Source organism: Streptopelia decaocto, assembly GCF_964273445.1.
Source record: "Streptopelia decaocto genome assembly, chromosome: 6".
Classification (NCBI taxonomy): Eukaryota; Metazoa; Chordata; class Aves; order Columbiformes; family Columbidae; genus Streptopelia; species Streptopelia decaocto.
Window position 1 is genome coordinate 37,073,269 of NC_138660.1, and position 23,444 is coordinate 37,096,712.

Consider the following 23,444-nt stretch of genomic DNA (forward strand, 5'->3'; position numbering starts at 1 on the left):
TATGCACAAAGTCTTCCACAGGGATTTTTTTTCTTTCTCATAATTAAAACAGTAGGAGTTAATGACGGACTGGAGAAGCTTGCTGTTTCTGCAGTAATGAACCGAACTGCTTTCAGTGGGTAAGAAAAAAATGTTAATGCAGTGATTATTTTGGTCTGAACCAAGTCCTGTCATAAAAGATAAAAGTATTAAAATTGGATTAGACATATATAAAATCGCAACCCAGAATAGTAAACACATTGCAACTGTGTAAGTAGTATAGCTTTCATTCTAATGCTTGGCTAATTACAAGAGAAAATATGATCATTTCCTTCAAAATGGCAAACATTAAAAATGACCTCACCTGAGGTCTCTTGACAACTGAGAGCACTGCCCTTGTAAATTCATCTTCTTCTATCTCCCTTCCCATTTTGTCTGTTGTTTGGGTTTTTTTTCACCTAGGAACTTTTATTTAAAAGTTACAATCTCTTCTGCTGGCTTTACTGAACCACATCCCTGTCACCAAATCAGTTCTGCCCAAAACAATGAATTCTTCCCTTGCTTTTTATTTGCCGGTGTTTTAGCTCTCAGTGTTTTCAAAGGGACTGATGCACGTCCCAGGCTGCCTGCTGTAGGAGCGCAGCGGTTCGGCAGAGCCAGGAGAGCCAGGGAAGCTGAGGACAAGGGCTGGGATTGCCCTGCTCCTGTCATTGGAACAAGGAACAGCAGCTCGTTCTGAAGTCTGGGTTTGCATTTGAGAAATGCCATAAATTTTGGCAGCTCAGGCTGTTTGTATTCAACCTTTTGTCTTTGAAATATGTTCTTGTCCCCTCTCCTAAGAACACTGTCTCTTGATGTGTCACGGTGCCTTCGAACCACGGGGACATTCAAAGATTGAACACCAGTAATTACAGACTTACATGATCAGCCAAAAATTGAGATCTGTTATGTTGTTTCCATGAGCATAGCAGAGAGATAACATCTTCAGATTTTTCCTTGATGACGTGTAGTTAATTTAGGAATATATGGAAAAGCCATTCTTCCCTGGAGACAGACGCTGACTTCCCCCTGCCTGAATTCACTGCAGAAGCCATCATTCTCAGGTTTTTATAGAATTGTAGAATGTCCTGAGTTGGAAGGGACCCACAAGGATAATCAAGTCCAACTCCTGTTTTCCTTCAAGCTGTGCTAAAAGTCTTGTTCTGACTTTCTTTGTCCTCCTGTCTGCATGTCATCCTGTGGCATCCCTTAGTCTCATACGCACAGGCAGTTGGCGTTCAGGCTGTTCCCTTTCTCCAAAGCTGGTTTTTGACCCCACAGGAGGCATCTGAGCTTCCTGGCTGGTTTCTTGGGGGTGGCCTCTGTTGCTTCAGCCATCTAATCCATTCAACACACTGAATCTCTTCTTGCATTCGTAGTGAATGAAATCTGTTTTTCACTCCCGCCTGGTTCTGCATTGTTTCACACAACTCCTGGGATGATATTAGCCATTTTCCTTTGCCACTGTTAACTCTCTCATAAGAAATGTGCAAAACCACATTCCTTCTTAAAAATATAGCGTGATCCTTCCAAAACATCAGTGTTTGCTAGGTCAGCTGCTTGTTGTGATTTACCTGTTGTTTGTTTGACACATACCAAGACTCTGTTTTCAGGTGTTGAAAATGTAAACACATACATTAATATTGACTTGGGGTTGTATTTTCATTGGCAGAAGAAGTCTGCCTAGCACACTGGAGATATAGGAGATATAAATTATAAATTGATAGTATGAAAACTGCAGTATAAGTTATAATAGATTTAAAAGATGAACTACACTTTTAGACCTTTGAGAGTCAGTTGTTTGGGGGATGTCTTTTGCTATCCAAGTCTTCTTGTACATCGACACTCTTGCTGTCAGTTGTGTTGTAAACCACTGTTCCTCAGGATATTCTGGAAACTCAAGCTCCGGTCAGACTCTCTGGGATGTTCTACTTTCATTTAAAGCAGAATCAAAGAATGGATGAGCCTGAAAAGAGGGTTGAAGTGTACCCTAACATTTCAGAGACCAAAGAGCAAAAGAGAATAGTATCCCCTAAGCATTTTTAATTACAGAATTTTGTAAGTAAGCAGCTTTTTTTTATTCTTTTTTCTTCTTTTTTTTTTTTTTTTTTTTTTTGAGAGAGAGGCTGTGGCCTTGGTTTTTCAGTGTTTGAGGTTGGCAGTATTGTGTCTGTTATGTTGGCTGTAATTCTACTGCATAGCAAGACATGAACTTTGTCTATATAACAAGTGTATTGGTGAACCTTCTGGAGTACGTGAGGGCCTTCTATGATGGCTTGGCTGCTGGGGAATTACAGTATTACTGCACTTACAGGAAAGATCAGAAACATATCCCTGGAAAAAAAAACCAACCAGGTGCTGCCCAAGCTGCTGGTCTGGATATGCCAGGGAGCTGGTGGTCCAGTGTGTGATACAAAGATGCTCCAATATGGTCTCTCTCCTGAACAACAGCTCACAGTTCAGATAGAGAAGATGGCAGTTACCATTGCTACATGAGGTTTGCCATCCATAAAATAATGCCCAAAGGGTATTTTTGTTGTTCAGGCTTTTTCCCTCTCAGGATGATGCTGGATGGTTGTTTTAAATCTCCCTTAAAATGGAAGGGAAACTGTTTTCTTTTAAAAGAATGTGTAAGGGCTTGGGTATTCTTAAAGTTTTTTGGACATAGCCTGGTTTTCTATGGAAATTAGCCTCATTGCAATCTCTGTGTCTGTCTTCAGTTTCCCTTGCAATAACTTTTCAAAATGTTGGTAGAATTTATTCAGATTTGACAGGGGAGAAAAGGACTCAAAGATATTATCTTTCTATGAGTTTCATAAAAATAGGCATCTAGATAGATGAGACTGTGATTAGTACTCCCGCTAAAGGAAAAAAAAAGGCACTGTAGGCTCAACCACATTATTAAACAGCTGAGAGTCCATGTGGGAGACTGCCACAGAAAACCTGTCTTCAGGCTGTCTTGGAGAGTCTTGACCCGTGGACCTGCAGCATCAGCAGGACACATGAGGACCTTTAGAGAGAACTCAGTGTTGGAAAGCTACCTAATTCCCTCAAAACTAGATGTGATCAAGCCCTCTAAAGTTCAGAGGGGGCTTTCACTTGGTACTGGAAGAGACTTCAAGGTCCTTGAGAAGGAGAATATTAGTGTGCATTGAGCCTCATGAAATCTTTTTGTGGTCTGGGGATGTCATCATCGCTACAAGGTAAGCTCTACAGGTCATACTGGAAGATAGGACAGAAATGTACATGTCAGTGGAAACCTGTGACCTGCAAAAAGGACTGTGTGGTGCAGTAGGCACCATACAGGACTTAGAGTTTGGTCCAGACGCAGTGTCCTGCCTTGCTGCGAGGGCATTTCTAGGTTGAGAAGACCTGGAGTACCTCCGTGTCTACATGCAGTGTGAGGCTCAAACAGCTGCAGTGCATCCAGCCTTGACCTTTGCAATGTGCAGACAGCTTAGGCTTTCCTAATCTGCACATCCTACCTCGTCCTTCCAGTCCCAGAGTTAGTGAGAGGAAACTGTGCTCGGCTGTGTCTCTCCCATTCCTGAACACCTACTGTCCATAGGGTACACCACCACACAGGGGACCATAGCTACTGTATATGTGAGGCCAGGTAGTCTTCAACCCCTTGTGGGCTAAGTTGGGTGATGCTATGTTGCAGAAATGTTTATGTGAAGGACAAAACTCAGTAGTTTTCCTGAAGACAAGCTCTCCCTGACCCCATTACCAGCATCTCTGTAGCTGCCCTGCTTAGTGTCATTTAGCAACTGAAGGGAAAGGGGGTTCAGCATCCCATGGGTAGTTGTGTGCTGTTCTGCAGCTCCCCAGAGTAGGTGCACCGAGCCCTAGTTTTAGGCTAGATAAGTGTATGTAAATAGGGCTGCATTTTTTCCTCCAGTAGAACTTTCTGCAATTTGTGATCAATGAGGCCCCCTGGAGCTCTTTAGAAAAGCAGCTTTATGAGCGGGAGAGCTACTGAAAGCTGTTTGCCTATGATTTATGTCTCGTGATTAGGTTATCTGGAATTTAATATGTTCCTAGTGCTAGTTAAAGTATCCTTGATAATGTGTCTCTCTTACATGGAGTCTCTAGTGCCCAAGAAAGACTGTGATCACAATACCAGGGAAAATAGTAGTGTCTTTCTCCTCTCCTTGCCTACCTGCTTTCAGGAAACTCATAGGAATGCAAAACTTTTGAGACAATGTGGTGCCAAGCTGGGCTGAAAACAGTCAAAAGCATCAAAAGATAAATAAGCACACATCACACTTGCAGCAGCCTGATTTGTTAGGGAGCTGAGTACATGACCTGGCACAGGGGGGTGAAGTAAATGTCAATTCAGGTGAGAACAGAGAATAGTCATTTGTGAGCTCTTGCAGTATAAAAGAATTGCAACTGCTGCATCCCATCCCAACCTATTGGCATGACCATTAGCAGATGCAGTATAGATTCTGAGAAGCTGTTAGTTCATTCCTCCTGTATGTGCTTGGCTAGAAATTTATAAAATTAATTCTAATATTTCTGGAATCTGGGATTGGAGGTGCACATATGACCTGCGCTATGTGTGCTGCTGTGCTAAAAGTAATTTTCATAGTGGTGCAGTTTGGAGAAAATGCGCGAGTTTTGTGGAGAGGCAGAACCAGAATTATATGTCGGTATGTTATGTTCTAGTAATAATCCTGTGAGCAAGAAGCCAGCTGATAGGTGTCTGTATGTGATCCCAGGCACCTTCATCCATCTGGGTGCCTCTAGAAGAGCTGCTTCCATTACAGTCCATGTCACCTGATGTCTGTGCAGCATTTCACAGAATCACAGAATGTTAGGGATTGGAAGGGACCTCAAAAGATCATCCAGTCCAATCCCCCTGCCAGAACAGGAACACCCAGATGAGGTTACACAGGAAGGTGTCCAGGAGGGTTTTGAATGTCTGCAGAGCAGGAGACTCCACAACCCCCCTGGGCAGCCTGTTCCAGTGTTCTGTCACCCTCACTGTGAAGAAGCTTCTTATTGAGCTGATTTTTTTTGCTTTCCTCAATGACAGCTTGATTCTCCTTGCCATGCTCCTAAAGAGCCCTTACTGTAAAGACCGTTTTAAAGGTATTCCTTTTTGAGAGTCATGTTGTGCAAAGGCACAACACGATAACAGTTTTAATGTGTTACACTCAAGTTACAAAAACATTTGAAGCCTGGTGCCAGTTAGTTTTAATTGAAGAGGGGAAAAAAAAAGAAAACAAACAGCATGATTGGGTCCTTAAGGAAATGGTGTGTTTCTATAGCTGAGCCTTTGAAATATATAGGCAGTTTAAAAGGGAGAAGGAAGTAACTGTGAAAGAAGCAGTCAAGAGATGGAGGTATGGCTGAAAAATTCCAGCCAAGAGATGTGGAAACTGTGCTTGGAGTTTTCTCATATGTTTGGAAATTATCCAAATGAACTAAAATTAACAGGAGACCTGTCTACTCACTGCAATGATTTTACTGTTAGCAGACCTTTGCTTTTATGAACCTTCTTATTTCCGTACTAAGAAAAAGAAGGTTTATATGTCTATGTGGCAATTTGGCAAAAACAATTGGGGCTATATGGCAAATCAGCAGTGCTGGAACAATAGTCCGAGCATGGAAATGCTGCTGCAGAACCACAGTAGCTGTAACTGAAGTATTTGCTGTAGCTGGGAAGTGTACAGAGATCAATTAAAACAGCCAGTTCTCACTCACTGAGAAGTTTCTCAGATTTGGGAACTGAAACCTCCAGCACCTGGAATTCTCCTTAAAAGTTAATGGCTTTTGAAAGCTTGAGCCAAACCACGTTCAGATATTTCTGGAATCTAGGCAAAAAGAAGAATTAGTTTTGTTTTGAGGACAAAATGGAGGTTTCTTTTTTAGACTTTTACAGCTTCAGAAGTAATTTCTCCTCTGTGTAGGATTGTGGTCCCTTGGTAAAACTGCAGAACCACTTTGCAGGACGACTCAACTGAAGTAGAGCACAAAAATATTACTGCAGTCAGTGCTCCGTAATTGTCTGAGTCCATATACCTAAAGGGTAGAATTATACTTTATTTTGTGTAACCTGTAACCAGTAATGCGAGGGCTTGTCTGAACTTGCCTTGGAGGTGTTATTCCCACATCTCCGTGGAGTCGGTGTCAGTGTCTGGATGGGGCCGAGCTGAGGGATGGGGGAGCGGGGCAGGGACAGGTTGTGCTCTCGTGCAGCGGGCAGTGCTCAGCTGTCCTTTACCAGTGCAACGTCACCAGCTGTTGTTTCCATACACTCAGCATATGGACCTTTCATATATTCTTCATATATTATAAACATCCTCCTCAGCATTACGAAGTGGAAAGAAAAAGGTGACAAACTGTATTTAATGATTAACCCCCCACACACGCTAAAGACTCTTCAGTCTGAATGTGTACAACTAGCGGGGCACGGTGGCAGTTTGACTCACAGTCTGTGGGCTCTTGCTGTCAACATAGTGATGCTCCAAACCATTAATAATAATGTGACTTTTTAGCTGCAGGGAACTATGTGCCTCTTGAAACCACATTTCCCTCTTCCACCCACCCCACTCTAGCATTCATCTGGATTTATTGGATAAGGCTAATAGATTATTTAGTACGTTTCTCCAGCCATTATCAGGTAGCACACTCAGTTTATGTGGCTGGCCTCTCCTGTTCTGTCAGCTGTCATAAGCTTCTCAATTAGAAAAGGTAAAAAAAAAAAGCATGAAATAGGTAACTATGGTTACCTGTGATGTGGGTTTTTAAGAAGTGCTCAGAAACCTAGTGGTAACAGTTTGGAAGTTCAAAGCTTTAATTTATTCAAGAACTCTCTTGAATTGGAGTATCAAAAGCATTTAGAATAAATTCTGAACATTTTCTTTTGTAGAACAATATTGCAGTCCTAAGCAGAAGTCATCATGCAGACCGACTGCTTGCTCTGCTCACGTGAAAAGAAAATAGGAGTGGGAGGGAGTAAATGTGCCCTCGTTCCACTCTTCTCCAGCAGAGCCTGGTGGCCCTTGCAGTGGAATAGCTTGTGAAAGTGGTGGGTTCTGGGAGAAGCAGTGCTTCCATTGTCCTGTTGGATTCCTATTTGCATTGAAATGATGATTTTTAAAGTGTTCATACAGAGCCATGAAGCTGTGTGTGCTTCAGGGGCATCTTTCAAGTAATTCAGCCCCAACCATGAGAAAAACAAAATAAAATCATCCACGCTTAATTTAATGAGATCAGAGGGTAATGCTAAAAGCTTTTAATTGGATCGAAAGTGCCTTAGAAAGCATGTGTCCTGAGCTCAAAAACTTCCCCTCTCAAACGTTTCAGAGCGACCAGTGGAATTATATGCATACTTGCCTTTTGTAAAGTGGGGACCTGCTGTGTCCTCTTCTTGTAGGATTGTCATCTGAATACAGAAGCTAGTAGCCACTGCAGTGTTCAGTGGGCACTGCCCAAGAGAAGGGGAGAGTAAGTTCAGTTGTCCAAAAACATTGTTTCATCTGATCCAGCCAAGCACAGAGTACAGGAAAGACCTCTTTTGTAATATTTTATGATCATAACATGCAACATAAGATGAATACTGGAAAATCTTGCATCCATTGCATGACATGTCATTTTATTGCTGTACATCCAGTGGTAAATTATTATCCGCTACTGGATCAGTACTCATTTCCTAAGAAAGCTGTCTGGAAAAGGTGGGTTTGTAACTAAGGGAAGACAGGTGTTGTATTGGACCTGAGATCGAGGAGCAGTCCCTGTCTCTGTCCCAAACCCAGTGATCTTGGGCAAGTCATTTAATCTTTCTCTTTCTAAAATACACCTTTGCTTATTAAATGTTTTATTTCTTTCTTTTATTACAGTGTTTGTTAGCATAGAGTGGTTTCTTTATCAGAATCTTACCTCCTGGAAGCAGGGGAAAGCTCTTGCCGTGGGTATGTGCTGTTCTGTGCTCAGCGGGCGCCCCAGCCTGGGCTGGCAGCTCAGGTGTATTCTGAGCTGCTCTGTATTTTGTGCATTGCATGCTAACACTGCTGGGCTGTGGAGGGGGTGGGAGGGATGGGGGTCCTGCCAGACAGAAACCAGCAACAAAAACGCCTTTCTCCAACCCTCGCCCAGCTGCTTCTAAACCCAGGCAAATTCAGTCTCTCACAGTAATTAAGCATTCATCAGGTTGCAAGGTGTAGTCTTCAGGCTGTTGGAGAAGTCAGATAACTGAATTCATCAGTTATTGCTGAATCCTGAGAGTGACCTCCAGGAGTCAGAAAGTGAACTTATCTGTCTGTTAGATGTTTGCTGGGTCCGATCTTCATGCTGGTGATTTTGCTTTGTCATAAGATCATTTTCTAGAAAGCTAGCACAGTAACTCTGAAGCCTCTAAATGCTTACCCCAAGTCCTCCTGTTTAACCAACTTGACATAAATAGCAGATAATTTCTTAGGGGCACATAAAGCTGAGAATATTGCAGTTCAGTCAGATGCAGGGCATAGCCATGAAAGGTCACAGTTCTTACGGTGTTGTTTGAAGTGCTGGAGAATTTCCTAATATGTTTGTGCTGTGGCTGCATTTGTTCTGAAACTTAGGGAAGGCTGTACTTTTATCTGTTAATCTGGAGGTTCCTTATTAATAGGCTGCACACTTCATTGATTTTTAATTAATTTCTGAAGAGACACAGAGGATAAGTGCCTCAGCCCACAGACATCTCTGTACTTATTGCAGTCCACATCTCTATTGATCGCCTGCCTAAGGAGCAGAAGTAATCCATTTTAAATACACTTTCTTGGAGAGAGTGAATGCACTACACAATATACTCTCCCGATTATAATTGCATTGGCAAGAGGTCAGTGGCTGGGGAAAGGTAGCCCATCATTTAGTATGCTGCTGGCCTTCCGAGCACGGGCTTCTCTGCAGACTTCGTTTGAAGAAGGCCAAGTTCTCTCCCTCATAGGCAGTTCATAACTATGGAGTATTGAGACAGTGCTGGTCACGGCTCTGCTGTTGAAGTTGTGCTGGGAGCTCCTTTACAGGACATATTTAGCCTGGCTGCCTCTTCAGAGGAAGGAGCTGGAGCCAGTCTAAGTGCAGCAATTAATCTAAGATTGACGAATAGCATTCAAAAAGCCCTTTCAAATTGTTAATGCACTTATAGCTCTCTCTTTGGTTGCCACTTTGAAAAGCATCAAACACTTTGCAGGAGTATGTGATCCACTGGGAACTGAATCCTGAAGTCTCTGAGCACTCCCTAAATCAGAGGATAGGTATGTTCTTCCTGCTGGCACATGCAGCACAGGTTACAAGGTTTCGCTTTTGAAACAGTAATTCACAGTCTTTGCCACGAGGACTGTGTTTCTGCCAGCCTCTTAACTGTAGTTACTTGGCAATGAGTATTTATTGCCCAGCAAGGACAGTTTTGCAGTAATAAGTTTGTTATTTAGGCAGTTCTTATTTTAAGGCTTTTTTTACAGAAAAAGGAGTTGACAACACGTAGCTGTGGTTGCAGCCAAAACAGTGCTAAGTACTTCTGTGATTCCTGGACAAAGATGAGTTCTGTTAGCGTTAGTGGGCATGGCAAGCATTAAATTCTGATTGGCAAAGCCCAGGCCCCGTGGTACATCTGTGGAAGGGCATCCCTGTGGTAGAACAGAAATCTGCATCTGAGTTGTCAGTCTTTTCCTTACACAGGGACCCTCAGGAGATTTCTGCCTTGCTTTGTTCTCTTCCTACATGGGACAATGCACCCAAAGGACAGTCTTTTGAAAACACCTGACTGGTTAGTGTGCTCACCTTCAGAAGCCCTTGTGAGCAGCAGATACTGCAGAGCTAGCAGGGTGGCATCAGATGCCAAGTACTTTATCAAAGTGTTGGGAGTGACCCTTTACTCATGAGTCCCTGACTTTATTAAGTTTTCCCTATCACATCTATTAGTCCTGTTCAGTAATTGGAGTCAGAAACTCTCTTGATGTGTTTCTGCTGCAACGTGTATTTGTGCATTGCATTTATGTTGGCCTAGTGCGGGTATGAGAGGAGCTGAAAAGCTGTATCCAGGTTACCATGTCCTTACTGGTGATACGCTTATTATAAGCGCATCTACAAGGTACAATTTCTCAGGCCTCTTTGGGCTGCAGTACCATAAGCTGCCCTGTGATTTTATTCAGACATTATAGGAGAACTTCATTGTCCTTTTGACCACTCTGTGAACAGGGAGGAGGTACTGCAGGAGATTCATGTAGTCTGTGTCCACACAGCCCAGGAGGCTGGGACACCCAGCCCACGTGAAGTGGTAACAGAACTGATAGAAGCCACTTTGCCCCCTGAAGGCACTCAAGCTAGCATAGGAGAGCACCTTGTGCCCAGCTGTCCCCAGGAAGCACTGTGGCAAGAGTCTGAGTTAACTGCAAAATGGAGATTCGACACAGCTCCACAGCTCCCTCCCTCAAGAATGTCATGCACAAGAATGAACTTTTTTTTCTCCTGTCCTAACCAGCCCATGTAGCAGCTGCACAGATGCGCCTGTAGGTGGAACCAGTACTTGGAGGCACATGCAGTATGGGCAGTATTGAAATAACCTGTTTTGCAGCTCATTGCTTATGCTACTAAATATATTTATGTCACATTTTTCATCAGAAGAACATGAAGTGCCTCACAGACTCTTTGTGTTCAGCAACACCTAATCTAGATAGCTGCATAATTTGAGGGAGCTAGGGAGACAACTCATACTTTTCACAGTAGTTCAGACAAAGGACATGCTTGATGATGACAGTGGAACAAACTCCTCTTCTGGTGATGCCTGAGGAACTTGAACACCCACCCTAGATAGACAGCATCATTTTAAGGACCCCACAACTTAAGAACTGTGAACCAGTCAGTTCAGCTGTGACTTGTTCATCTGTGCTTTGAAGGGGTGAAAAGGCACTCCTGAGATTTTAATTTGGGATTGCAGTGGGTCTGGGCCCATCAAAATACCTGCTTAGTCCAGTCAATTAAGTCTTGAAATGTCATAAGCTTATGAACTTGCTTCTCCTCTCAGTTCTTTCTACTTTTTCTCCCTGTCATTTTGGAGTAGCTTGCATTTTTCCTGTAATTCTCATCTAAACATTAGCCTCATAGCCTCTTTCCCTTCCCTTTTGCTTCCTGACTTTGTTTTGACCTGTTGTGCTTTAGTGTCTTTTTTATTTTGTGTCTTGGGCCAGAGCTCAGCAATGCAGTAAATCAGGCTTTAGGACTCCAGTTACTGGAACAAATATACCGCAGCAGCCACATGATGCAAAGCAAAGATCTGATTTTTTTTCCCCAGGCTTGTTCTTTTGATGGGTAACTGGCATGTTTATACTGCCACGGGTCGTGTGTGTCCTCCTGTGGTTGGTATGAAGCCAGCTCGTCTCCATTTTGTGCTTCAGCTGAGTCAGACAACGTTTGATTACACTCCCATGTGTGAGAGGACAGAATTTGTACTTCTGGGTGACCCACAAGGGCAGAGGTGTCAGACTAACCTGTGTGCAAAACCTCACTGTTAATTTATTTAGTGGCAGAACGATCTTGAGTTACCTCTGCAGGAGTTGTATTTGCACTGGTTATTTTTCTGTAGGTGCAATAATCCAGCTGCGCTGGGATCCTGCCTCTTAAGTCAAATACAGATAGTCTTGGGCTTGCTTCTGTGTTCTCTGAGCTGTTTAGTCCGAAGCCATTTAGCAACGTCACAACAGGACTATAAGAAAAGGGATTTATTAGCAGGCATGAATACACAGCATCCGCACTACTCATGTCACACCACCTCAGAGTGCAGATCTAGCAAGGCTTCAGTCGTCTGGTCCTGGTCAGGTGGATAGGTCCAAAGTGGCTGTAGGAAAATCCAGCTGGTTATGTCAGCTCTGTATCCTAAGGCTGCATTTAAAGACAGACAGCTTGAGACAAAAGCACTGCTACCCCAGATACAGCTTGTTACATGTGAATAGCCCATCGCTTCAGACTTACGTAAACTGTAGAGAAGATAAACCTTGAGAGAGTGAGCTTAGTTGAGGTAACAGAAGATGGGAAGAAATAAGCTTTCTTTTGTCTACTTTTACCAATGAGAGAGATAGTTATTAATTTGCTCCATATAAATCTGAAGTAATTGAACCCCTAAATATTTGGGATGACACCACAGCCCAGGATGCAGGAATGGACCTCACTTGCCAGCTTTTCTGGAGCTGGATGAACTCCAGGCATTTCCAGAAGCCCTTGGCAGCTAGCCTGGTGGAGATGTGCATGCACAGCACAGGGTATGAGTCCTCAGCTCAGTCTGGCAGCTCTGGACTGAAACTGTTTGTGTTCTTCGCCCTCCCTTGGCTGTGAGGATGACCTCCAGCCCCAGCTCCTGAGCAGAGCTACATAACAAATCACACCTCTGCAGCTGAGTGAGTGTATTTCAGAGCAGTGTCAGTTTTTCCCTCCCACCGCTATCTCCGGAGTAACAGCTACTTAGATGATTCTGGTTGCTCCTGACAACAAAGGGCACCGCGTTTTCCTTGAAAGCGTATTTAGCCCCAGGTAAAATTACACTTTTTCCATGGGGTAAGCGGGCGAAAAGATGATCATTTCAAGCTTTCTGTAGTGATTCCTGTTATTAAGCTGGCTGGCAGTTATTAGGATAAAAAGAGAGCAGTCTCCAAGGCTGGAGATTAATGTCCATGAGATTTGAGTTGGACTTGAAATTTTCTTTCTTCACATACCTGTTTGATGAATCTGCCATGTGTGCTTGCTTTGGTGGGTGGAAGTCATTATCGAAGAAAGGCAGGCTGCTTTAAATTTCTGGGTGGGTTAAGATCAACATTCTCTTTATTTAGGGAGAAAATAATGTTTATTATAGAAAACAGCAAAAAGTCACACCAGAAAAAAAAAAAAAAGTGTTTATAGTACATCTGCTGTCTGCTGGTACTGCGTAAATTCTTTGAGCAGGTGAAGGCCTTCGTTTTATTTTTTTAATACGAATGGTTTTGCAGAATGTCTTGCATTTTGCAAGGACATACATGTATACTTCAGGTAGTGATTGTGTATTTAGTGTATTTAGTGTATTTTGTGACTTTGTATTTAGTGAAACATACATAACCTGCTTAAACTCTGTCCTGAGTAATGAATAGCTTTTTTTTTCTGGAAATGAGGTACAGGCACCTAATGGAAAGGGCTTTCAGACAAGGCTCATGCAATTCAAAGAGATAGACGTTCTCCAAACAGCAGCTACCACCTTTGAAATGAATCCAGAAGCATCTTCAGCGGGGAGAGGGGACTCTTGAAAAGTCCAGAAAAGTGAAGGAAATCAAATAACAGCATCTGAAACAGTCTGTGCTTGCAACTCTTTCACTCTGAGCTGTACAAATGGATTCCGTGCTTAAAAACTGCCCGCAGGAACTGCGAGACAAATGACAGCAGCAGAAAGTAAATCTGGTAGTAAAGTAAGAAAACAACAAATTGTGACCATGTCTTAAAGGCAAATCTCAGAGGACAAACCCATAACTTTCCCAAAAAGTTTCATTTTGCTTTTTGAAAAAAAATCCCTTTACTCTTCCTCCCCGCTCGGCACCCCGCCACCAGCCTGCCTTTGAGGATGCTCCTCTGTAGGTGTCTGCAGCACTGGAAGTCCTAATATTTTATGAACCTAATTTGGTACTTTGTACTGCAGTTCATTCAGCACATGGAAAGATCAGAAAGCTGTCCCATCTTACTGTCTGCTCTCCTCCTGTGGATTTTTTGACACAAAGTCTCCTTTCCACTCTCCCCCATCAGTTTGTTGCTAGCACATGTTGTCTCATTTTCAGGTCTGTCTTTTTTCTGATGAAAAGAGCATGAGCATACCTGTCTGTACCTGAAATGATCATACCAAATCTGGCTATCCACAGTCCTGGAGACTTCACAAACACTCTGTAATAACATTGGGAAAGATTTTCTTCATTATAGCTCTTAATGACTAATTTTTAGTCTACTGAACAAGATAATTTTTGTTTTCTGTTATTTCTAGCCAGCTCTAAGAGTAAACTGATGGGTAGAGAGCAGAATTCACCTCAGCTGCTAATAAAACTGATTTTTTTGCCCCCTAGTTATTACATAGAAAAATATCAAGGCTGAAAAGTGACAGGTAGGAAATTCTTGCTGGAGTTAAGCTCCTAGTGGGCATTTACATCTTTCCCATCCACTCTCTTCCTTGAACAAAGCTGTCTTGGCTTATTACAAGCCTGTTCTACCCCTCAACATTGCTATTAGTTTCCTTGGTGCTGTTGCAAGCCTTGTGTGAAAGGTATAAACACGTGGGCGGGTCAGGTTAGTAATTGCATAGGCAAGGACAAAAGACCTTTAACACTTATCGAAGCCCTGGCAAGGGCATTTGTGTCTGCTTCTGAAAGGAGAATTTACATTTTCATAGTTGTATAGTCACACGGGTAGAAGGGATCTAGGCTACAGGCAGGTTTACTGCTATGTATGTCTAGGTAAAGATCCATATAGCACAGGTTTGTCTTTGTACGTGACTCTGGTACTGGGTGAGGATAAGGGGTGCAGTTGTGAAAGATAAAAGGTTATTCCTCACTCATCCTGAAGTTCCAAAGGGACTTCCTCTACTTATCTGTGTTAGAGCTGTTTGCAGTGGCTGTTTGACTTCTTAAGCATCAGGCGCTGATTCAGAGAGTGATTTTATGTTAAGGGATCCTAGCAGTAATTGCATTTCTAATGACATTCTCTGTGAGGAAACCTCTGCTGTGGCTGTGATGAGGAAGCAGCAGTGATGGGTAGGTCATGGCTGATTCTTGTGTTCATGTGAGATGAATCTGGGCTCAGAAATAATGGGACAACTGATCTTTAATGGTGAACTTTTTCCCCTCACTGGTTTCAGCATAAAAGTCCCACCCTGCTGTGGATGTTCTAATACATAAAGTAAAGTGTGAGGTTTCTTATTATCTGAGTATTTTATACTTTGATAGTTATATGGAATCTGCATAGCTCTAATCTGGACAAGTCCTTAAGGGTGCTTCATTTCCCCAGCCTCACAGATCACACAGCATAGTGTCTGTCTTTTGGATCCGGCTTTAAAGTGTCATTTTTACAAACAGATCCCTTTCCATTGTCAGGGTCTGGGCTCACTTGTAGTTCTGCCTTGTAACTCTCATGCAATGTCCTCTTGGTATTCAGTCATGGGCTTGTTGGGTAGTGATGGCACCAGCTGTGTAATGCAGAGCATATTGTTTTTATCGTACTTCTGTGTCATGTAAAAAGATTAGAGATGTATGTAGAACACTTTTACTAAAAGGTTAGAAAACGCCTTCAAATGATGATTTTTGGCATAGTATATGTTTAGACAGTATTGCTGTGGTGAATACCGTTAGGATTTCCATTTTTAGGTTGTTTTCTTTCTGCTTGTATAATCTCAGCTATTGAAAAAAATATACATATATATACCTTTTCTCTTATACTTCCACCATCCACCTTTAAAACTTGTTGATAGGATACCAGGAAAATTCAACATGTTTACACCGGATATTCCTAAGACAATTTACATTTCCTCAGGTCAAGGACCTGCAGAGGATTTTGTAGCTGTCAACCATACGTGGGTTGTGTTTAGCTTTGCAGATAACACAGGTGGGAAAAAGCCCTGAGAAGCTTGTTTGACAGAGGTGAAGTGAACTGTAAGTACAATGATACACAGACAGCTATTTCTGCCCTCTTTCTGGATAGGAAAGAAAACCAGGTGTGGTATTTGTTAGGAGCAGTATTCAGGTTGGTGATTAGACGTCTTTCTAGTTCATAAGAGAGTATGAGGCTATGTTGAATAAAATATAATTTTACTAAGCTGTTATTAAATGATAGCACAAGATTGAAATAATGAGTAGAATAAATAGTGAAGCATCCTAATGTGTTAGCCTATGTGTTTAAAAAATGCTTGGAAATTAAAAACATAGAGAATTTTAAAAATAGCAAGGAGACATGGTTAAGGGTTTTATTGTTTAACTCTTTCAATGAAGGATGTTTCTGGACACCTTGCCACCCATTCCTGCCATCAGTAGCTAAATACGGGAGGCTAAAGTCTTGGTACAGGTCATCTGTTTTCATTTTAACAAGACAGATATTCTATTTCTTCATTTCTGCTAAAAGAAATCTGCAGTATCTTTATATCATTTCAGTGCTGATCGGTGCAAATTAATCTATTAAAAATGACAATTTTATTTGGGCCTAATGTATGCTGATACCAACAGTATTCTCTCCTCACATTCCCTGGCTTCTTGTGGCCTCATCAGATTCTGCCCACAAAGATCCGTTTGCATGTTTGGACCTTTCTCTTCCCTGCCTCTGAGGTATTGAAAATTTTGACCAAATAAGGATATTGGAACTTATGTCAAATATATGAAGTTTTAGAAGTATTTCTGTTCATTCTGAAAATTTGAGATATTTCCTGAATTAAGTAGAAAGGAAGTGTAAGCAGCACCTTGAGACATTTTGTTCAGGGAGGAGCTCTTTTGCAGTGAGAGATGCAGGACTGACGAGAGGAGCTTATCCTGTGGAAGCTGGAGGAAGAGATAGTGAGCTGCAGGAGAGGTGTGTTGGGGGGAGGCACAAGGGCAGCTCTGTTGGCACATGGCTGCAATCCTGGCTTCAAGGGCAGTGCTTTCAGGAACTGCAAACAGCCAGTATAACTTCAGATGGGTGAGGAATGACTGTGGTATATTTAAAGGCACCCTGAAGCCCCCCATAAGATCAGATTCACTCTCTGGAAGAGCAGCAAAGCCAGGTGTGTGATTGTGGGCCAGAGGCTGCTCCCAAAGCATGCAGAGTCCTGCATGCACTGTTCAGCCCAACACAGTGCAGGCACAGTGCTCACGCAGTGGCTTTCTGAGGCACATCCAGACAGGCTGGTTGACACCTACCTGTAGACATCTCAGCAGACTGGCTGCAATGCCCTTAGTGACGGGGAGAGACATGAGGCTGGGAGGTTGCTGTGGTCCACCTCCTTGCCAGAGTACTTGATATGAGCAGTGTTGACGCTGCCCTGAAGCCCTTTCTGGTTACTGTTTAGTGATAGAGGTGTGAAACAGGATTTATATGAACTCCCAATCTGAATTCTACAGGGCCACTTTTGTGGTTGCTTTTTCTCTGTTACGTGGTGGTGTCTTTTTCTGGTTGGATTTCTTCAGATGGTTATTCTTGTGTTAAGTGATGGTGCCTCTCTTTTCATGGTGTGTTTGTTGTGTGACTAAGAATTGTTTGACCTATAAGGTTTATTTGTCCTTTTTCTACAGGTTTTAATTTGATGTCAAAAACCATTATGCTTTCAAAGACTTACCGTTCTGATGTTCAACAGCCAAAAGTATTGATTTGCAGTTGGCAGGAGGGTGTGTTTGTTTCCACAAGCAGTGCTTTTAAAAAGTAATTCTGTTTGCTCTATGCCAAAGAGTCCCTGTGTCCCTTTTCAGACCATCTTCATGTTGACTGCAGCAAAGCCTACCACATTAAAAATGAGATAATGTTTATGCCAAACATTCTGGCACATATTTTTGAACCTTTTAGCAGTGTTTGCACTGCAATTTTTCATCTAAATGCCACAGCAGTTCAAAGCTCCACTTGATGCTTTTTGTGAAGACATCCACTTTCTGTCAGGGAAGGGCTATGTCCTGGCACAGTGACTGTGCATGTTGGCTTACCCATATGAATTGTCCTCATGGTGTGTATGGGCATGGGTATGTGTGAGCTTCTTATGCTGTGAAAGGGCATAAAATCTGGCCCATGACACTGAGTAATCTGGTTATTTTAATCATTACCTGTGACTCTCTGAATTATCAGCTGTATTATGGGATAATATGATCTCTTAGGCATTCAGCAGTGACTTTTTAAAAATTACCATATATATTATACAGAGCTAATATATTAAGAGATACCTTAAGGGTAATTATCAAGTGTGTAATTTCATCTGTATGTTCTTATAATGATGGTTAATGTCATAAATGCCTTTTAATAAAATTATAGGCTTGTAATCCTGCCTGACTATCCTTTGTGTGTCATATAATTAATAAGACCAAGTTTTGGTGTTCATCTCAGTTTCACAAAGCATCACCTAAATTTACGTACTGATGGTAGATGGTTAATCTCTCATCAGAGTAAGAGTAAGATTAAGGCCAGGCAGCTTGAGTATATGTTACCTTGTCTTCACAGGCAGGTAGATGGGCTTGTTAACAAAAGTACTTCTAACAGAATATTTGTGTTCATAAAAAACAGGCCATTGTTCTAGTGTCTTATTATAATACTCCATGCAAAACTTTAAGGGAATGAAAAGGCAAGTGGGTTGCAGCACTTGGAATGAATAATTGTTCTCCTTCTAATTCAGTGAGAGCAGTGAAAATTGGTGTCCAACTTAAAAGCGTTTGGAGATGGGTAAAACTTACCTGGAATGTAGAAGAGCTGGGATTGTTTCCCAATCTGACCTGATTTCTGTGTGGCTCTGGCTAAGTTAATTATTTTTTATGGTCTTTGTATTTCCTTTCTGAAAAATAAGGGCCATAATTTTTCTTTTCTGTGTCTCACATTTCCAGATTTTAAATTTGCTGGAACAAATTTGTGTGGTTTGTTTCGGTTTTGTTTTCTTTGGCAATTGCCATATAATCTTATACAATCATTCACATTGGAAGGAACCTAAGGTCATCTAATCCTGCCTCCTGCCCAGAGCAAAGGCAGCATTGAACTTCTGTCTTCTAGGCCATTTTCTTATTGTGAACACCAACAAGGGAACTAGAAATTTTATGTCACCAGTGAAAAGGAGTTCTAAAAAAAGATTGTTTTACTGTTCTTTGTGCTTCAGGGAATGATGTACCTGGAAGAAAGGAGACTTGTGCACCGGGACTTGGCAGCCCGTAATGTCCTGGTGAAGTCACCAAACCATGTGAAGATCACTGACTTCGGCTTGGCCAGACTTTTGGAAGGGGATGAGAAGGAGTATAATGCTGATGGAGGGAAGGTGAGTACTGAACATGTCTGGCAGTAAATATATCATACTCTGACAAATTCCTGAAGTTGCTCTTCGGGGCAGTGTATCCCTACGGGACTATTATCTATGTGAGAAAGTCTGTCAGTGACTTAGCAAAACTCTGTCTTCTAGAAGAACTGTGTTGTGACAGCACACAGAAAAGCTGCTCATTTTTTGCTAAGTGAGCTTCTCCAGGTGCTGAAATATAGTTGTCTGAACAGTTTTCACACTCAGAATTAGATTTTGTTCATATACTCCATTTTGTGTCTTGTTTTGAAGATTTCCGAGTGATGGATGTTCTAGGGCATTCCTGCCAAGCCCCTTTCTCTGGTCAGTAAGGACCTCCATAACTTGCAATTCCATTTTCCCAGATAAGTAGATTTTCAGAAAACAAAAAAGAAGGCCACAGAATGTGTTTTATTTGTAGCATACGAGAGTTTACATATGCTCAGCAAAGAGCCACTTCTGTCAGATTGGAAGAGCCTGCATACATGTTTCTTGCCTACAAGTCTCCGCTACCGTGCTGAATGCCAGGCAGCTAGAAAGCTTGCTTGAGGATAATTTTGAAACCATTTTCCCTGGGGTGTATTAGAAGGGGGTATATTGGAATATTGTGTCCAGTTCTGGGCCCCTCCGTTCAAGAAGGACAGGGAACTGCTGGAGAGAGTCCAGTGTAGGGCAACAAAGATGATGAAGGGAGTGGAGCATCTCCCATGTGAGGAAAGGCTGAGGGAGCTGGGTCTCTTTAGCTTGGAGGAGACTGAGGGGTGTCCTCATTAATGTTTACATCCTCATGAGTGTCACGAGGATGGAGCCAGGCTCTTCTTGGTGACAACCAATGGTAGGACAAAGGGTAATGGGTTCAAAGTGGAACACAGGAGGTTTCACTTAAATTTGAGAAGAAACTTCTTCACAGTGAGGGTGACAGACACTGGAACAGGCTGCCCAGGGGGGTTGTGGAGTCTCCTTCTCTGGAGACATTGAAAACCCACCTGGATGCCTTCCTGTGTAACCTCATCTGGGTGTTCCTGCTCTGACAGGGGGATTAGACTAGATGATCTTTTAAGGTCCCTTCCAATCCCTTAAATTCTGTGATTCTGTGATTCCCATGCTACTTTTCAGCATACCGCAGAACATCGTGCAGTGCCACACCCAATTTCTAATGCCTTCAGATTAATGCATTGTAAAATTCTGAAGGCTGTAAGTACACACTGCTGCTGGCTGCTCCCTAAACATCTTGAAACTCCACATTTCAACCTGTCACAAAATCCCAAAGGGTTCTGCGTCTCCTGTCATTCCATTTCCTGAATGTTCAGTTTGTTTTCTATCTACTTGCTATCTGTGTTTTTCTGTGCTCGCTTATGCCCTTGTCTGGGACAAACAGCTGTTGCCAGTGTGTGCTTTTCTCCTGGATGGCCTCCTGCCTTATTTGTGTGGCTGCTGCCTTTGGCAGCTATCGTGTGGATTACATCAGCGTTTCAGTCAATGAGGTGAAGAGCTTGAAAGGAGTCACCGATGCTTTCCCATTTCCCCGGTAAAGAGACCTCCTGGCAGGGAAGGTGGAGTTTTGGCAGTCTTCCCTGATTCCTTCAGCGCTCTAATCCCCTCTCAGTAACCCCTCTGCCTCTTGCCTACATCAGCCAGTGAATGACAGAAAATGAGCTGGTCTTTGCAAACCAGCTGTTCCCTGGCAGCTGTTAGATGGTGTCTTGGACTTGTGAGGCCAATCACACTGCTGGGAGTTCTGGAGCAGGATTTATGCATGAGATATGTCACTTCCCAGTCCTAGAGAAGCTTCCTGTGAAATTTAGAAGATATTTTCAGCTTAAAATTGTATTGAGAACATGCTCAGACATATTCAGACTGTATAAAAGGAAAAACTTTTTCACTGTGAGGACAATCAAGCGATTTATCATGTTGCCCATGGAGGTGGTGCCACTTCTAATCCTTGGAGTTTTTTTGAATCCAGGCTGGATAAAGCCCTGCGCGACTTGGTCTGATCTCATAGCTGACCCTGCTTTGAGCCCAAGGTTGGACTAGAGACCTCCAGTGGTCCCTTCCATCCTGAGTTATCTCATAATGAACAATGTAAATTTGCTCCTTCAGCAATTGTTCCAGTTTGGAATAACCTGATCATATTTAATGGTAATGAAATCAATATATTTCTTCAGAGTTTAGTGGAGGAGGATGAACTGTCTTCACAAATGCTAAGCCAACCTTTATTAAAAAGTGCTATTTTTGCCGCAACTGTATAGGTTATGTTCATTAGTCAACTTCATGGAAGGTATTTTCATAAGGGTTTGAATGAAGACACATCCTCTGCTTTTACACCCACCATCTGCTCAGATTTTGCATGCAGTTACAGGTATCTCTTTGGTTTGTTCCAGTATGTCTTCCATAGTTCCAAATTACCCGTGACCCATAGAAGTCCATGCCAGGCAGATATCTGTTAAGTGTCTGTCCATTAGAAGTTAGTGGCTCCAAGAGTGTGCCTCACCAGCCCAGCTCAGGAATAGGGAACACTGTGAATCTCATTTGACATGAACTCCAGAGGGTGAACCCTCATGGAAAACATGGGTTTGTGTTTGCCCACACACCCTTCTGGGTCAGAGGCAATGAGCTCTCCCCAAGGGCGATTCAGAGCCAAGGGCTGACTTGGGGCTTCCACTTACTTTTGGAAACAACTTTTCTCACTGCAGTAACAATAGAGGACTGGGAAGGCTGAGTTCCTAATAAGTATTAGGAATTAGAAATTAAGCACTGTAAATTCTCCCTGTTGCCTGTTTACTCTGAAGATAATTATTTGCACTGTGAAGTGTTATGGACACTGCACTGTTGACTGGCCTCATTAGAGAGCAATCGAGATAGCAATGTCTGGTTTTGCAAACTGTCGAGGCAAAAGAGCTTCTGTATTCCACCTTCTGTGCTGCACTTCAGATTTAAGGGGATTGGATGTGATTTTTGCTTTGGTCCCTTTTTTACACAGGTATGATGAAAAAGTGAGTTGTTCCATTACATCAGAATCAGTAAAATTTGGGTGGTATGAGAAGTTCTGCAAGATAACTGGTTTGTATTTTTCACCTTCGTATGTTTTACGAGGAAAAGCCCTATTCTAGAGGGCAGGATCAACCATTTCCTCTGCTGGATTGTGCTGTTTTGTTTTGTTTGTTTGTTTGTTTTTAACTTGCAGTTAAAAAAGGAAATGGGGAGGAAACCAACGTCTACGTATAGGATCTGTCTGTATTGTTCTACTGATATATTTCTAAGGTTACATTTCTCTTGTCTTTCCCTAGATGCCAATTAAGTGGATGGCTCTGGAGTGCATACACTACAGGAAATTTACGCATCAGAGTGATGTTTGGAGCTATGGTAAATCTTCATGTGATTAATTTAAAAATGTGTCTCTTGTAGAGCATTAAACCAGGTGGTATTACAGTGTTAAAGATACCCTCTTTTCCTAGAGGAGGTAATTCCAGTGGGTTTCGACCTTCCTTGTTTGTTTTGTTTTGTTTTTTCCTACTTTTTCTGGTGGTTTGGTTTTGCTTTTTTAATGTGTAATTCTAAACAGCAATTGTTACTTGTCTCCTGCGTTACTTCTATGCTCACTAAAATACATTATCATGATGTCCCTGCTGGGATGACTGCCGTAAGGTCTGGGCTGGCAGAAGTTTGGCTGATTATTATGACAGAAGAAGGCCTCTTTCAGCTCAGCCACAGATTCATAAAAATACAGCTGCAGGTTATAATTTTCAGCAGTCCTTTGAAAATCTTAACTCTAAAAGCCATGAATGTCAAAAAACATTTTCAGGCTTATGGGACTTTCTGTACCTACAGTCAGATAAAAGGGAATTTGTCATAGTACAGAGCAAATACAGGAAAAGAAAGAAGAGAAAGAGATGAACTCTCCAAGCTAACTAAAACAAGCATTTATTTCGTTTCACAGATAACTTGGGAATTGGTTAGACAGGTCAGCTCATGTGGGCTCCACACACACCAAAACAAAAGTCACATTCGAGAAATGAGATGTTCATTTGCTGTTGTTAATTCTGTTATCCAGATGAGCTATTGTGCCACATATGCTGAGCTGTCTGTCTGTTTATCTAGTGTAGCTATTATTAATAAAATCATGTATACCTTTCTAAGTGGAATTTTTCAGCAGAATCTAGGACTAGGGACTCCTATTTACATTTCCTATTGCCATATTGTTTTGAAACACAAAGGTGTACAATTCTATCCATTACTCACTTTTACCTGTGGGTAGCAGCAAAAGACACTGTTTGCTGTGGCTGGTTAGCTGCCTCCTTCTATTCAGCTGAGAAAAACATATGAAAGTTAAATTGATCATGTAAAGCTGCTCTTTCTCCCCAAATTCTGTATACCTTGTATCACTTAGAAGGAAATATGCCTTCATTTATGAAATTCATTTTAAATGCAGGAAGCCCAGAATATGTACAATCAGAAAGGA

At 42.1% G+C, this 23,444-nt stretch overlaps 1 protein-coding gene across 4 annotated transcripts in view; it reads left to right on the forward strand.

Moving 5' to 3' along the window:
* Positions 1–23,444, forward strand: part of ERBB4 (erb-b2 receptor tyrosine kinase 4) — a gene marked incomplete at its 3' end in the record, with an annotated part of 614,339 nt that overhangs the window by 567,402 nt on the left and 23,493 nt on the right. For all 4 annotated transcript variants that reach the window (XM_082056775.1, XM_082056772.1, XM_082056773.1 and 1 more), the window contains 2 exons: positions 18,815–18,970; positions 22,273–22,348. In XM_082056775.1, the coding sequence (XP_081912901.1) occupies positions 18,815–18,970; positions 22,273–22,348 (232 nt within the window). The remainder of the gene's footprint in view (positions 1–18,814; positions 18,971–22,272; positions 22,349–23,444) is intronic.